The 14043-nt window shown below is 43.8% G+C and overlaps 1 protein-coding gene across 3 annotated transcripts in view; it reads right to left on the minus strand.

Annotated features, from left to right (window-relative positions):
• sorl1 (sortilin-related receptor, L(DLR class) A repeats containing) overlaps window positions 1-14043 on the minus strand; it is a 98656-nt gene that overhangs the window by 25438 nt on the left and 59175 nt on the right. For 2 of the 3 annotated variants that reach the window (XM_080888094.1, XM_080888096.1), the window contains 23 exons: window positions 13015-13088; window positions 12375-12463; window positions 11532-11710; window positions 9891-10077; window positions 9453-9581; window positions 8769-8854; window positions 7925-8097; window positions 7653-7784; window positions 7369-7460; window positions 6516-6762; window positions 6289-6427; window positions 6033-6206; window positions 5811-5924; window positions 5596-5718; window positions 5320-5439; window positions 4015-4140; window positions 3813-3923; window positions 3524-3655; window positions 2926-3057; window positions 1572-1706; window positions 1045-1197; window positions 574-744; window positions 1-109 (listed from right to left, as the gene is read on the minus strand). The exon at window positions 1-109 is cut by the window's left edge and continues 20 nt beyond it. In XM_080888094.1, the coding sequence (XP_080744220.1) occupies window positions 1-109; window positions 574-744; window positions 1045-1197; window positions 1572-1706; window positions 2926-3057; window positions 3524-3655; window positions 3813-3923; window positions 4015-4140; window positions 5320-5439; window positions 5596-5718; window positions 5811-5924; window positions 6033-6206; window positions 6289-6427; window positions 6516-6762; window positions 7369-7460; window positions 7653-7784; window positions 7925-8097; window positions 8769-8854; window positions 9453-9581; window positions 9891-10077; window positions 11532-11710; window positions 12375-12463; window positions 13015-13088 (3127 nt within the window). The remainder of the gene's footprint in view (window positions 110-573; window positions 745-1044; window positions 1198-1571; window positions 1707-2925; window positions 3058-3523; window positions 3656-3812; window positions 3924-4014; window positions 4141-5319; window positions 5440-5595; window positions 5719-5810; window positions 5925-6032; window positions 6207-6288; window positions 6428-6515; window positions 6763-7368; window positions 7461-7652; window positions 7785-7924; window positions 8098-8768; window positions 8855-9452; window positions 9582-9890; window positions 10078-11531; window positions 11711-12374; window positions 12464-13014; window positions 13089-14043) is intronic. The other variant, XM_080888095.1, reaches the window with a different exon arrangement.

Raw genomic sequence — 14043 nt, forward strand, 5'->3', positions numbered from 1 at the left:
CTGTGGTCGGAGCAGTCCAGGAAGCCATCGCACTTCTCACTGTCCAGCACACAGGCTTCACCATCAGAACAGCGAGTCCCATTAACACAGGACAGAGGACCGTGGGTGGCTGCAGACACACAGAGGCTTTAGATGAAATGCTTGCTCACTGCATAGCCTGCATGGAAGCATGATGCTCATGACATGAAATATGAACACCTGAGATTATTATCACAGCAGAGCTTAAAAGTGCCATTACACAAAACTTTAGTTCCAACTTCCTGTTTTATGAAATGATCAAATATGGTTCAGCTCAACACGGAGATTGTCCCATGGTGCATTTGCAGGAGGAAGTATTGAAACGAAACTTCTGTACTCCACAGAGAGGATTACGCCACGGAAAAGCCCAACAGAGCGTCTGACAGGCTTGAACTCGTGAGCGAGGCTTTGGGTGAAAACTCGGCGTAATCCTGCTAAAAATCCTTTCGATTGTCTTCATTTAAAACGCCGTCTGTTATATGATTGGTCCTCCGTGGTCCGAGTTCTGTGTGTTTGTGAGACAGTATTTTGCAAATGCATCGTACAGATACTCACGGCAGTGTGCTTCATCAGAGCCATCCTGACAGTGGGCGTGTCCATCACAGCGCTGCCAGTCGGGGATGCAGCGGGCGGGGCGCTGACACTGGAACTGACTCCGGCTGCAGCGATCGGGCGAATGAGGGTTCTCAGTGGGTACCAAGGCAGGAGTCACAGAGCCATTAACTGCTGTCAGGAAAATGAGAAGCAAACAATGTTAATCAGCATTATTTCCTGTTATATGAAGTGTGGACACACATCTCTAACCGTGGATGCTCATTATTGAGGTTACAATAACTCAAATAAGCAAAAAGTCCAGGCTTCAGACAGTTTTGTGTATTTTCAGTTCGTGGATGTGTGGATGGGCTGGGTTAAGTTATGTGGACTATTTCAGGAAGATGTTCATTCAGTTTGGCCAAAAGCTGTAAAATATAAACTATTATGTCTTCTGCAAGAAAACTTGAGCCAATCAGCAGCGAGAATCAGTACCTGTCGGACATCCAAACTCGTCGCTGCCATCAGGGCAGTCAGCATAGCCGTCGCACACCCAGGTGTTGCTGATGCAAGCCCCCGAGCCACAGTGGAAGCGGTTGGGCGCACACGTGGAGGGGCCGGGGGCCACAGTGTGAGGATCTGAACCACCTGCAGTGATAAGACGCATAAACTGGTTCATTCAAGAAGCAAATTTGAAACCCCGATTTACTCAGATAGAAACCAAATACTAGAAAACAACATAAAATAGGTGTCCATGCTAATAATCAGACAGGATGGAGGTGTGGCTCTTCTCTTGGACCTCCTCAGCCTCCCAAAAACATACATGGGAAACCTAAAGGCAGGAGATTGGCAGGAACAGCCCCTACAGCAAAGAGCAGTGGCAACAGATAAAGATCCTTATACACATTTTACTCATGTTTATGTTCACTGCTGCCATCTAGTTTTGTTAAATCGGGGCGGTGAGCTGCTCGAACTCTGAGGTTTCTGATGGAGCTCGACTGCCAGAACTAACGATGTCGTACCTGAACATATGTATTCATCAGACCAGTCCCCACAGTCATTCTCCAGGTCACACTTCCACCACGTGGGGATACAACGCCCATTTTTGCACTCATACTGGAAATACTTGGAGCAGCCTGGGACCTCGGTCGGAGCAGCTGCAACGAGCAGAGAAACAGTCAGCCTCGGATTTTGCTGAGTAATCATAAATGTACTTGGTCTTTGTGGGGAAACGAAAAGTTTGCAGGAGTACAAATTAGGGATGCAACGATACCAATTTTTTTCAAACCAATACGATACCGATACTTGGATCTGACTACTTACAGAGTACAAAAACCGATACTTTTAACCACACACACACATAAAATTTTATCTCTGCTGATAAAAAATAAAATCTTAATAAAAAGACCACAAAAATAAAATTTCACATAAAAAATAAGCACTTCTGTTAAATTATTGCGGGGTGTGCACATTGTAATTCAACAAAATATCACTGAACTATTGGCACTGTCTCCAGCTTTCAGAATAATAAATAAACACTTCTGTTTGGAATAAAATAAATACAAATTAGGTTTCAGAATAAAATAAACTGTTAAATTATTGCAGAGTGTCCATATTGTAAACAAGCAAGCAAAAATAACGAAAGTATTTGGCATTGACGAACAAACCCCTCATCAGTCCACCGTGCCGTTAAACCGAGGACTGACATCGCGCACACACTGCTGTCTTTACCTCTTCAGAAAGTTTTGGCACCATTATCTCCCTGATGTGTGGGCGGCTGGGAATTTCATATCGCGGCTCGAGTACACTGAGAAGACGGTGCGATCCTATGTTTTCCACGACCGGCATTGGCTGGTCATCCAGAGCAATAAAATGAGTCAGAGCCTGTGTTATTTTAACTGCCTGTGGATTTTCTCTTGACATTTTTCGTTGCTTTTCCAAAACCTGAGTTAAAATTGGCTGTTCCGGTCCACACTGCTGACATTTTGTTTAGCCTAGCTACAGCAGCCTCCAGTTTCTCTTTTTTATCTGGAGCCGCCAGTCTCACTCGCCTAACCCTGTGCCTTAGCACGACATGTCCCCCTAGTGGCCAATCTAAAAAATTACAACAGAAATGACCAGCCACCCTCTGACTAATGAAATAAGTTGGTATCGGTTCATGGTATTGGTTAACTTTTATGAGTATGAGTACACACACATTTTACAGTATCGGCCCCGATACCCGATACCAGTATCGGTATCGGTGCATGCCTAGTACAAATATAACTTCTATATTCAGTGTGTGCAATCAGTGCATTTGTTCCACATGATTCGATAGTAAACATTATGTGTGTGTGGGGGGGTCTGGGCATTTCTCCATAAGCTTTTCATCCTCACCACAGTTGGCTTCGTCGGAATAATCCCCACAGTCATCCATGCCGTCGCACTTCCACTCCAGACTCACACACACTCCGTTGGCACATTGGAAGGTATAGATGTCACACACTTTGCTGAATTCAGACGGTGCGGCTGAAAGAAAACACACAAGGAATCTACTTTCCACCCAGTCCAGCACAAGCTCTTATTTTCTTTGGATCCATGTAACCCATCTGTACTATTCATCTGCATTTATTGTATTTGGTTACAAAAAGCCAGCCTTCTATGTCATCATAATAATGACACGTCAGAAACAAGGAAATACCTGGAAAAGTTGGGAGTGCGACAATCAAAGCAATGATTAAAGAGCCTGATGCAAAACCTAACTGGAGGGATAAACAGATCCAAACACAAAGCACAAATCTAACGATCCACTGTTCAGGTGCACGGGTGAGTGGAAAACAAACTCAGCCTCCTCTTTTCTCCTTGTTTGGGACGATGATCATACGACACCTCTGCTTTATAAACTGGCCTGGTCAGGTGTTACAGGGTGACGGGTGGTCACAGGAGGGCTGCTGCAAACATGCTAAGTATCACAGTGGAGATGATTGGCGCTCACCACATTGTGCATACTCGGCATCCTCATCAGAGCCATCTTCACAGTGTTTGATCCCATCACACACCAGAGACTGAAACAGGCACTGGGCTCGGTTCTGACATACAAACTCCATGTAGCGAGTGCACAGGGGATCTGTGGGTGACACAAGCGAAGAAAACACAATGACTTTCACAACAAATCAGACATGAGATCAGCAGAGCAGTCAGATGATTATATTCTCTCTCACAGTTACGATTGCATGTGAGGGTCTGACTGCTAAAGTGTCTCCTAAACTAACGGGATCACTCACCACAGTTGTTCTCATCGGCGCCGTCTGGACACTCCTTGATGCCATTGCAGTGCGCGGAGGCTGGCAGGCAGGTGTGATTGGAGCACAGGAAGCCTTTACACTGAGTTCCCTCTAATAACAAATATCAATAAAGTATTACTGCTAACAGGAAATCTCTGCTTGCTTTGCAGGGGTGAAACATCAGGGTCTTGTGTGAGCTTACCACAGTGTTGGGGATCTTCGTCCGAGTCATCCTGACAGTCATCATCACCGTCACACTTCCAGCGCTGAGGTATACAGTGACCTGTGTTACACTGGAAACTGCTGGGCTCACAGGTATGGTGGCCCACTGAGGACACAAAGAGTTTTAATGAGTGGAGTTTAAAAATGTATGACAGATTTAAACGTTGTTAATGTGAAGTTTTCACAGCTACACACACTTTGTTACTGGCACTACTGATTATGCATTTATGTATGTCAATGTTTGGCACATGTTGATATATGTATTTATATGGGTGAATAAGCTATATAGTAAATATATTTTCACCCAGCACTTTGTAAATGTCTATATTTAGCTAAAGTTGAAACCAAACATCAGAATGGGGAAGAAACGTGATTCAAGTGACTCTGCAGCTGGCATGGCTGGTTGGTCTGAGTGTTTCTGAAACTGCTGATCTACTGGGATTTGACCACAATACTATGTCAATGGTTTACTGAGAACGGTGAAAATAGTAAGGGAAAATATCCAGTCGGCAGCATTTTTACTGTGTGAACATGTGCTGTTGATCCTAAAGGTCACAGGGTAACGGCTAACAGGAAGGAAACAGTAACTCAAATAACCAGTCAGTACAACCAAAATATGCAGAAGAGCATCTCTGAACACTAACATAACATGTCGAATCATGCAGAAGGTTGCTAGTCCAAGCTGGGACTAGCAAGGCGTAGCTAATAAAGTGAGCGTCAAGCATATACAAGCTAGCCTCAAAACAATAATAACCGTTTTCTAATTGTGTGGGTACGACAACAAAACTATTATGAACTGGAGAGTATTACAATAACTTACAATTTACTGGCCGTCTGTAATTTAAAAGTAACTAACAAACCCCAAAACTCACTAAAGCAGCCAGTGAGAACCTGCTAAGCTAGTTAGCTTTAGCTAACTGTTTAGCCTTTTGTCCTCATCAGGAACTGATTCAGCTGCTACCTCAGTGAATTATGAGGAATAACAAACTGAATATCCAAAATAACACTATGACTATTATGCTGTACATTTCAGTGCCTGCAGCTGAGTCGTTGTGTGTTAGCAGTCATTCTGTGACTTTAACCGTGTGGTTAGCGGTTAGCGGCTGTGTAAATAGCTCTGTTTTTATGACTTTAAAAAAAAACACTAACTGCACTGTTAAAGGCTGTAGCTTTGTAGTTTTATTTTATGACTGTGAAGTTTACTGTAATTGTTTAGCGCTTGCAGCTCACACCTTCTCTGATTTAACTTTGTGGGACATCATGTATGATGCTGAGTCTTTCTCACCAGTGCAGTTTGTTTCATCTGACCAGTCTCTGCAGTCATTGTCTCCATCGCAGCGCCAACTCTTGCGGATGCAAACACCACGTGCACACGTGAACTCATCGGGCCCACACTGATGAGAATCTGAGAAATACATCAAAGTGTTAAACAATGTTGCTGATCTAAAATATTTGTGTGATGACCCTAACCTAATTAACTTTCTAGTCTTCCTAACCAATGAAAGTGCTTTAATAAAAGTCACATTTAACCATACAATCACACAGTTTTATTAATGCGTACCACAGTTCTCCTCATCACTGTTGTCTCCACAGTCATCCTCATGGTCACATTTAAAGGCCAGAGGGATGCAGGAACCTGAGGCCACGCAGCGAAACTGGTTGGACGAGTCACAAGTCGTAGTGGCTGGAGAAGGACGCCAGGAAAAAAGAGCTTTGTTTCTATAGCAACAGTTGATTGTTTCTGTCATGAAGGCAGCAACGCTGCTGAGTACTTACGACACTCTTGTTCGTCACTCATGTCCCCACAGTCGTTGTCGCTGTCACACTTCCAGATGCTGCTGATGCAGCGGCCATTGGAGCAGCGATACTGGTTTGGCAGACAGCTGTGTTCTGGAGTCGAAGAAATATGCAAACATGCAAACTGTTAATTGTCGGAGGCTTCGTGTCCGTATATCTTACGACACGCGTCTTCCAGAAGCAGTACGTGCTTATTCTCACCCGTCTTGATGCAGGTGTTGTTGTGGAGCTGGTAGCCTTGGGGACACTGACACTGCAGCTCTCCGCTGGGCGTCGTTAGAGTCGGGGCGCCGTCTGGGCAAACGCAGGTGTGCCTGTGGCCGGGCTGAGGCAGACACAGCAGGCTGCACGGCTGGTCGGCACAAGCGTTATGGCCTGACGAGAGCAAGAACGCAGTTTATTTCATTTAAACCTGAAGAAGACTGACAGCATCATCACCTCCCTGCCTGGTCCTCACCTCTGTTCTTCCCCTTATAGAAGATCTTCAGGTCCATGACTCCAGTTAGCCTGCCAACAATCAGCTCGTTGTTTTGGGAACCAGCCTTTGGAGCTTTGAAGATTCCCATTTTAGACCAGTCATCCCAGTACAGGTCATTCTGAACACAGCATGCAGCGCGAAAGTGTGAACAATCCACCCAATCCATCAAGACTGAAACACACACACACTCATAAACATGTTGTTACCTTGAACACAGCTATGGCGTACGGGTGGGGCAGCCCCTCCATGAGGACGCGCCTCTGCCCTCCGATGAAGTCGGCCCTCTCGATGCGGTCGCTGTAGGCTTCGGTCCAGTACAGCCAGTGGTCGTCGGCCGTGATACCGTTGGGCCATCGGACACCCTCGGACACGATGCGGGACACGTTGGTTCCATCCATGTAGCTTCGGTAAATGCCAGGCGCTTGGTCTCCCCAGTCAGTCCAGAACATCAGACTGGACATGGAGAGGATACAAGATTAGGAATTTGCACCGAATGCGCCCATTGGCCACTCTTTGACTGTGATTGGGCGCCAGGTCAAATATTTAATACAAGCTTAAACTCTAAGAGAGTGACAATGTACACAGAGAAGGGAGGAAGTGAGTGCAGTGAGTCAACCATACATTCATTTTCTGAGAAAGTGGAAAACGAGATCAGCAGCAGACCACAGGAATCCCGATGTCTCAGGAAAAGCAGAACTATGTTTGCAGAAGTGAAGCCAGATCTGTTTTCAGAGATGATCTTGTGGTCAGTTTGTCTGGTCATCCTTTTTAAAGGGTGATCAGAGCATTGTTGTGTTTTTACCTTAAGATCAGGTTTAAGAAAATAGTCAGAACCACTGGTGACCGATGTGTATTTTATGCTCCTGCTCTGCAGGTTTGTGTTTGCTGGATCTTTGCATGATTGCCTGAAAAAGGCAATATCAGCAAACACTATATTTATTATAATTTCTTGTTCTTGACTGGAAATGTCAGCTTTTCAAATCAGCCTGAAGCTGCTCGTTTCAGATTCACTCTTTTAATCACAGGCTGGATAAAACTCGGTTCCTTTAAACTCTTCACCTCTCTCCGGGCAGCAGAACCAAAGCTCGCGGGTGTTCGAGGATGGAAGAGTTGAGCAGGGTGTGCCGCAGATCCCCATCAGGGTTTGAAACCTTCAAACATAACAGGGAAAAGTCAACGGTAATGAAGCTGTGTCAAGAAGACAGATTATTGTGATTATGAATATAATCTGACGACCAAAGAGGAGAACTTCGAAAGAACAAGCAACTGTTTTAGTTTGATAACCTCGCGACTCTGATGTGTCTGATATCCTGAGTGACAAACACTGACAATGTTTTCTATACCTCAATCTTCTGCGCTCCAGCATCCACCCAGTATAGCAGTCTACTGATGGGGTCAAAGGTCAGAGCCTCCACATTCTGCAGGTCTTTCCTCACGACAACCTCCTGACCTGTGCTGCCATTCAGACACAGGCGCTGCAGGACCAAAAGACACACGCAGGTCAGTAACAGCTGAATGGTTAAGCTCCCTCTACGTCTCAGCCCCACAGTTAGCACCATGCTGTCCTGCTGTGAGAGAGCACACACCGACTGCATCTTCTAGAGGAGCCACTGACCTGTATGGTGTCCAGGGAGATGTCGGCCCAGTACAGGCAGTTGCGGTCATAATCAAAGTCCAGAGCCACAGCCTCCCTGAGGCCAGCCAGAGGCAGAGCCTGGTCAGTGCCCGTGGCCAGGTCGTAGCGATGGATGGAGTTCCTCACAGCGTACAGGATGAACTCATTACTCTCTGCAAAACCACAGGAGACAGCCTGAAGACAAACACTGGGACTACAAACGTGCACTGACACCGAGCTGCACTGCAAAGAACTTGAACGACTGACACAAACCGATTGGCTGCTTCATGTCGAGTAAATTCCTTCATTAATTTGAAAACATGATCTCTTTGATTCATTCAACACAGCCGTCATGTTGTCATACATCCAGTTAGAAACGGCCCAGCTGCTGTTACCTCTCAGAGCAGGTCTATTATAGAGACTCTACTACTGACCCATACTCAATAACTACAACACAGCTAGCAGGACATTAAAAGTCAAGTTGAACTGTTGGACATGACGGTCCAAACATCTTGAGCCGCCCCTCATTTCTTCATGCTGTGAAGCAATGCCAGCACAAACGGAAGCTCAACTGTGTCGAGCTTGATCACGATTTTTGCGCAGTGCTGTGCATCTACGTTTTTTTAGAGTGTCTAATGTATTTATATGTAGGAGAAGCAGAAATGCTTAAAATAAAGGATGTTTATTTGGATTTCACCTTTCTCCCACAAAACCCCCACAGGTTACCAAGTCTGTGTGCCAGTCAGTAAAACTGGATGGTAACATTTGTTTGGAAACGTGACACCTTGAACTGTTCCACAGCACGCTCAGCTGCATCTTTGAATGTCTGGAGAAAGCAGATTACCTCCGACAGGACAAGGCAGCATCTCTCCATCCAGCCGGGCCTCCACATCTCCGCCGCTGCAGCTGTCTCCTGGTACCTTCCTGTAGCTGCAAGAGGGAAATAAAAGAGCTTTCATCTGTCAGCAACTTGGTGGCGTCCGAACAAAAACAGTGAAAAAAAGGAAGAATAACCAGGAAGGACACATTCAGTTACGTTGGTGTCGTTACTGGATCAATAAGGTTCTAATTTCAAATGACCAATCACATTGTAGTGATGTCATAGTTTTGTGATGTGGAAACATTGTCGCCCACACTCCCACGACCCTAACCCTAACGTCCAGCCTCGACCCTAACCCCCTCCTTTTTGGGATTTTTTCTTGAGTGGACATCGGAAGGTTTTTTTTCCAAGTCGCAAAACTATGACATCATAACAATGACCAGGATCAACATTGCACATGACAAATCACAGAAGTCACCACGTTGATGCAGGAACAACACGAGGATATCTGCCAGAATCACTACAGTGTTCATAGCATGGGAGTTTTCTTCCAACACAGTTTGATTAAAAATATATGGTTTAGTAGATTTAGATTCCTCTTTAGCATCCGTTACTCCATTACTGCTGTGGACGACGGCATTATGCTAAGAAACTGCAGAAGAAGAACGGCAGGCTCTGCATTCCTGCACGTTAATAACAGCAGTTTACCCTTTGCTGCGGCGGTAGGTAGTACCAACAGGACAAGGAACGGGTGGAGCGTAGAGGTCGCCCAAGAACTCAGGGTCAGGCACGCACACCTGAAGGGACAAGTCCTCACTCAGCTTAAAGCCATAGTCACTGAAAGGAGGAAGAGGAGGGGAAACAAACAATATAGTGAGTTTCAGCACCTCCCAATAAAGAACAACAACACAGTATTTAACCCACCCATACACAGGGGGGTAGTCCTGCTTTTCTTTTCATTATTCTTGTTAATGCATCCTTTCAAATGAAATTTAACCTCTGCATCATAACATCAAGTCCTGGTGATAAATCATTATGAAATCAATCATGAAAAACCTGATATGTTCGGATATGGAGTAGAAAAAGAACTGATTAACAAATGAAGACTTCTGAAATCAAAGGCCTGGAGAGTTTGTGGACTCTCACCACTCGTAGTCCTGGCGTGTGCAGGAGCAGTTAGAGATGGTGACCGGCCGGTCAAAATCCTCTCCGTTAAAACACGTAGCGTGAGGCGCTCGCCTTTTGAACGTTATCTCTCTGCCCAGCAGACACTCATTACCGTGCTCGTCAGATGGGGACCAGTGCTTGTAGTCCTTCTCAGAACAAGGCACGCCTAAAGAAACATCCAAGGAAAAGTAGACATGATGTGGATCTGACAAATGAGTTGAAATATTCTTGATGGTATATTTATAAAGTCAGTATTTCTAGATAAACCTTTCTGCTGGCGTGTGTTGCTTAGTATTTATCCTTTGCCTTTCTCCTAGCTTTCATCGTTTCAAGTTACATATTTACTTTTAGAAGTAAATTAGCATTATAGTTATTTCCTATTATTAAATTGGAATATTGGTGATTAGAAATGACTTGGCTTGTTTTTGTACGTCTTCCTTCTTTGAATTTTATTTAACCTTTAATTTTATTTGTTTATTTTTTACACAGTAACACATTTTTAAATAATAGAAACTTTTTATTAGTGTTAGCTGCTACTAGAATTTGGTGATTATACATTAATTTATTCCCAAGTTAATAATCATGTGTCTCTGTAAACCATTACTCCTTACTAGCCCTAGGGTCTTCTGGAATTAATGAAATGTAGTGCTCTTAGTTAACAACAGCAAACAGCTAGCATGTGCTTTCTGGCTATTTTAGCTAAAGTACAATCTTTGTAACAAAAATGTAAAGTGAGTTTATTTTTGGTACATGAGCAGTAGTTGTGTGCAACATTGATACAGTGTATTACCTTTTGTTACAGTTCATTCTCCCTAAAAACCCTGGATGCTATGCTATCACTAGCTACTGTCATTATGGTATATGGTAAATGGCCTGTATTTGTATAGCGCTTTTACTAGTCCCTAAGGACCCCAAAGCGCTTTACACAATCAGTCATCCACCCATTCACGCACTGGTGATGGCAGCTACATTGTAGCTACAGCCACCCTGGGGCGCACTGACAGAGGCGAGGCTGCCGGACACTGGCGCCACCGGGCCCTCTGACCATGCTAACCATGCGCACGTTGGCTACATACATGAACTTTAGGTGCTACAAGCAAATGTTACAGATCTTATAACAGTTTTATGATTGTATTCATCGATTAATTAATGAAATTCATTTCTGTCATCTAAATTATTTCATGTAGCTGCTGAGTTATGCTAGTTTTAGCTACAGTTACTACATTAGATTAGATTAGATAGAACTTTATTAATCCCTTGGGTGGGTTCCTCTGGGAAATTCGATTTCCAAAAAAGCACAGCAACGACCGAAGTTACAGAGTTACAGAGGTTATTACATGAGGTTATTAATCAGAGAACCAACCTGCAAGCATGCATCATCACTCTACAGCCATCTGAAATATCTCTGGACATTTGTTTGGACGATTATACGGAGGCACTATATGAATTGCTTACTTATTTTCAGTTTATATAAGAACTACATGTATAAAATCAAAAGTTACAGATGACTACAAATCACCCCTACAGCATTGGCTTTAGTCTAAACTGAGAAATAACTGTTTCTGCATTTAGCTGTTGTTGCTAAGAACTAAAGATCTCCATTCTCAATCGTGGACTTACCCAGAATGTCAGAGGTGTTGACCTGCAAGATGAGCCAGCTGTGTCTCTGCTCGGCATACGAGCCAAAAATGGTGAAGATGGTGCTCTTCTCTCCGGGCTCTGTCAGCAGCTGGTAAACGTACACTTCCTTTTCTGAGAACCGAAAGTCGGTCCACGTCTCGCCTTCATTGGTGCTGAACCTGACAGGGGCGTGGTATTATTAATGACCGTATCTTCTAAATGTGTTTGGTAGCAGCCTCTCACGTACTGTCGACTAAACATAACTGAGTAATGTTTGATCACCAAGGTTACCAAGTTATCAGCTCATCTGCTGCATGCCCACTCACTCACCGAGGGAACAACAGCAAGACAGAGAAGACAATCAGATGAAACAAACAAACATGAGTTAATATCAAATTAAAGTGGGAGCGCGACGTGTATTAAAAGTCGGGCTTAACCCAGTAATAGGGACATTTGTATGTATGAAGATAAAATCGGGTTACTGAGTAATCAGGGAAAGATAAAATGAATTATGGAAATGAAGCCAACTGGATACATATCGTTATAATACATCACTTTCATGAATTAAAGTTGGCTGCAAGGTAGGTGTTGGCACAGAGGTGTTTTAATCTAGTTCTGTTGATTAGTGGAAGGATTATTTGCTGTTTAACTCCAGCAGGCAGCTTCACATTCACACAGTCTGCTCCTGCTGGCTAATGGGCACGACCACACGGTAGGTGCCGTTTATGTGCTCCGCCTGCCAGATTTCTTAAAGCTGTCACAAGTTAACCTCTCTGGGTTTGAAGCTCCTGTCCGATTCATTTCCTCGGCTGGAGGAAGTTTAGGAAAGCCATCTGGACTTACTTCAGTTGTGTGGTGGGGCCTCCTTGTGCAATAGCCATCAGGATGCCGCCATGGTCACCCCAGGTGTAGAAATGAGGGCCTGCCAATGCCTAGATTACCACAAGCAGTGTGAGTGAGACAATGTGCTTCACAGGGTTGAAGAAATTTAGTGTAAAGACAACAGTGCTGTTGTGTGGACTAGACGGTAAAGCTTTAAGTGATATCGACGTTCATCTAACAAACAAAAGATTCCCAGGTTGATCCTTGCGGGGGAGACACATGTCAGAGTCATCTGACACATAAGGAACCTGATTATAGTGATGTGTCTGATGTCAGGCGGCAATAAAGCTACTTTAGTGCCAGTTCTAAATAATCAAAGTCAGAACAATCCCCATCAATCTGCTGCTAGAATTAAGGACAGTAGAGTATGAGACTAATGAAGCACTAATTACTTTTGAAAATATCATCGATGTCCTTTGTACACTAAATGAATTAACAGTAACGTCCTTTCATGACATGTGGGCATGAGAACATCAGTCGTCTACGAAAGCTGAATAAAGCTCGAGCCTGTCTACAGGACTAAGCCTGAATAGTGACTTTTTCTTTGACACACAGTTTAGCCGTCTCCACTGTTCTTGTTGTTCTCAAACTTTGCACTGACCTCTCTCCACTGGGCTCCAGCGCTGCTGGATACATACACATTGGGTTTGTTGGCCAAGTTCCTGCCAACAGATCCTGCAATCAGAAGACAGAAAAGGCCTTTAACACACTCTGACTCCATATGATCGCTGCTTTTGTAACTCCGGAGTTTAAGCCAGAGCATTTTGAATCTTTTCATGCATGTGGCATTTGTATCTGCTGGAAATGAAATCCTCCAGGAACAATCTGCTTAGAACATTTTATAAAATACACAATGAAAATAAAAAAATTATAAAACATAAGGATGAGAGGCCTGCTTGAATCCGCCTACAGATGCTGAGATCCATCTGTAGTTCTGGAAACATCCACTAGGGAGCCAACATTGTTGTCCTGTGTTGGGCATTGTTCTGATACTGAGTGTCACATAGAGGCTGACATGTTTTACCCTGTCGTAGCCTACCGTGATGAAACTAAAGTTAAAATTTTAACTTTCTAATTAAAATCATTAGAAAGTTAAAATAATTATCTGCTTAGCTAAAGGCATTAGCTATTATTTAAAATGTAGGATGTTAGCATTTATCAGCGACAGAAGCAATGTGACAGCTAACACAACCTCACACAGCTGCTACAGCAGCGGCACTTTTTAGTGTTTCTTTAGATAACAACTGCAGCTTCATCACAGGGCTGATAACGAGGAAGCAGAGATTACAAGTAGAGTAGATTTAGAAAATTTGAATGTGAAAAAAAATGTGAAGCAGACTGAAAATACTTTTTACGCCTGTTTACACAACGTTTATTTGCTCCAGCGCTCTTACACATTTGCACAACAGGTAACATTTACTTTGGAGTTTGAAAGTTGGGAAGAAATTTTTATATCTTCGTCCAAATGCCCTCCAACATGCGTGTTAGTGTATCCCCCATCTATCCATCAGGAAAAGGATCAGGACCATCATTCTCTGTGTTTGACACTCGAGAACAGACAACAACCGCTCAGGACATCAATCACATTGAAATATTTCAGGGTGAATGACAGAAGCACAGATGAGAATGA

Source organism: Rhamphochromis sp. 'chilingali', assembly GCF_963969265.1.
Source record: "Rhamphochromis sp. 'chilingali' genome assembly, chromosome: 8".
Classification (NCBI taxonomy): domain Eukaryota; kingdom Metazoa; phylum Chordata; class Actinopteri; order Cichliformes; family Cichlidae; genus Rhamphochromis; species Rhamphochromis sp. 'chilingali'.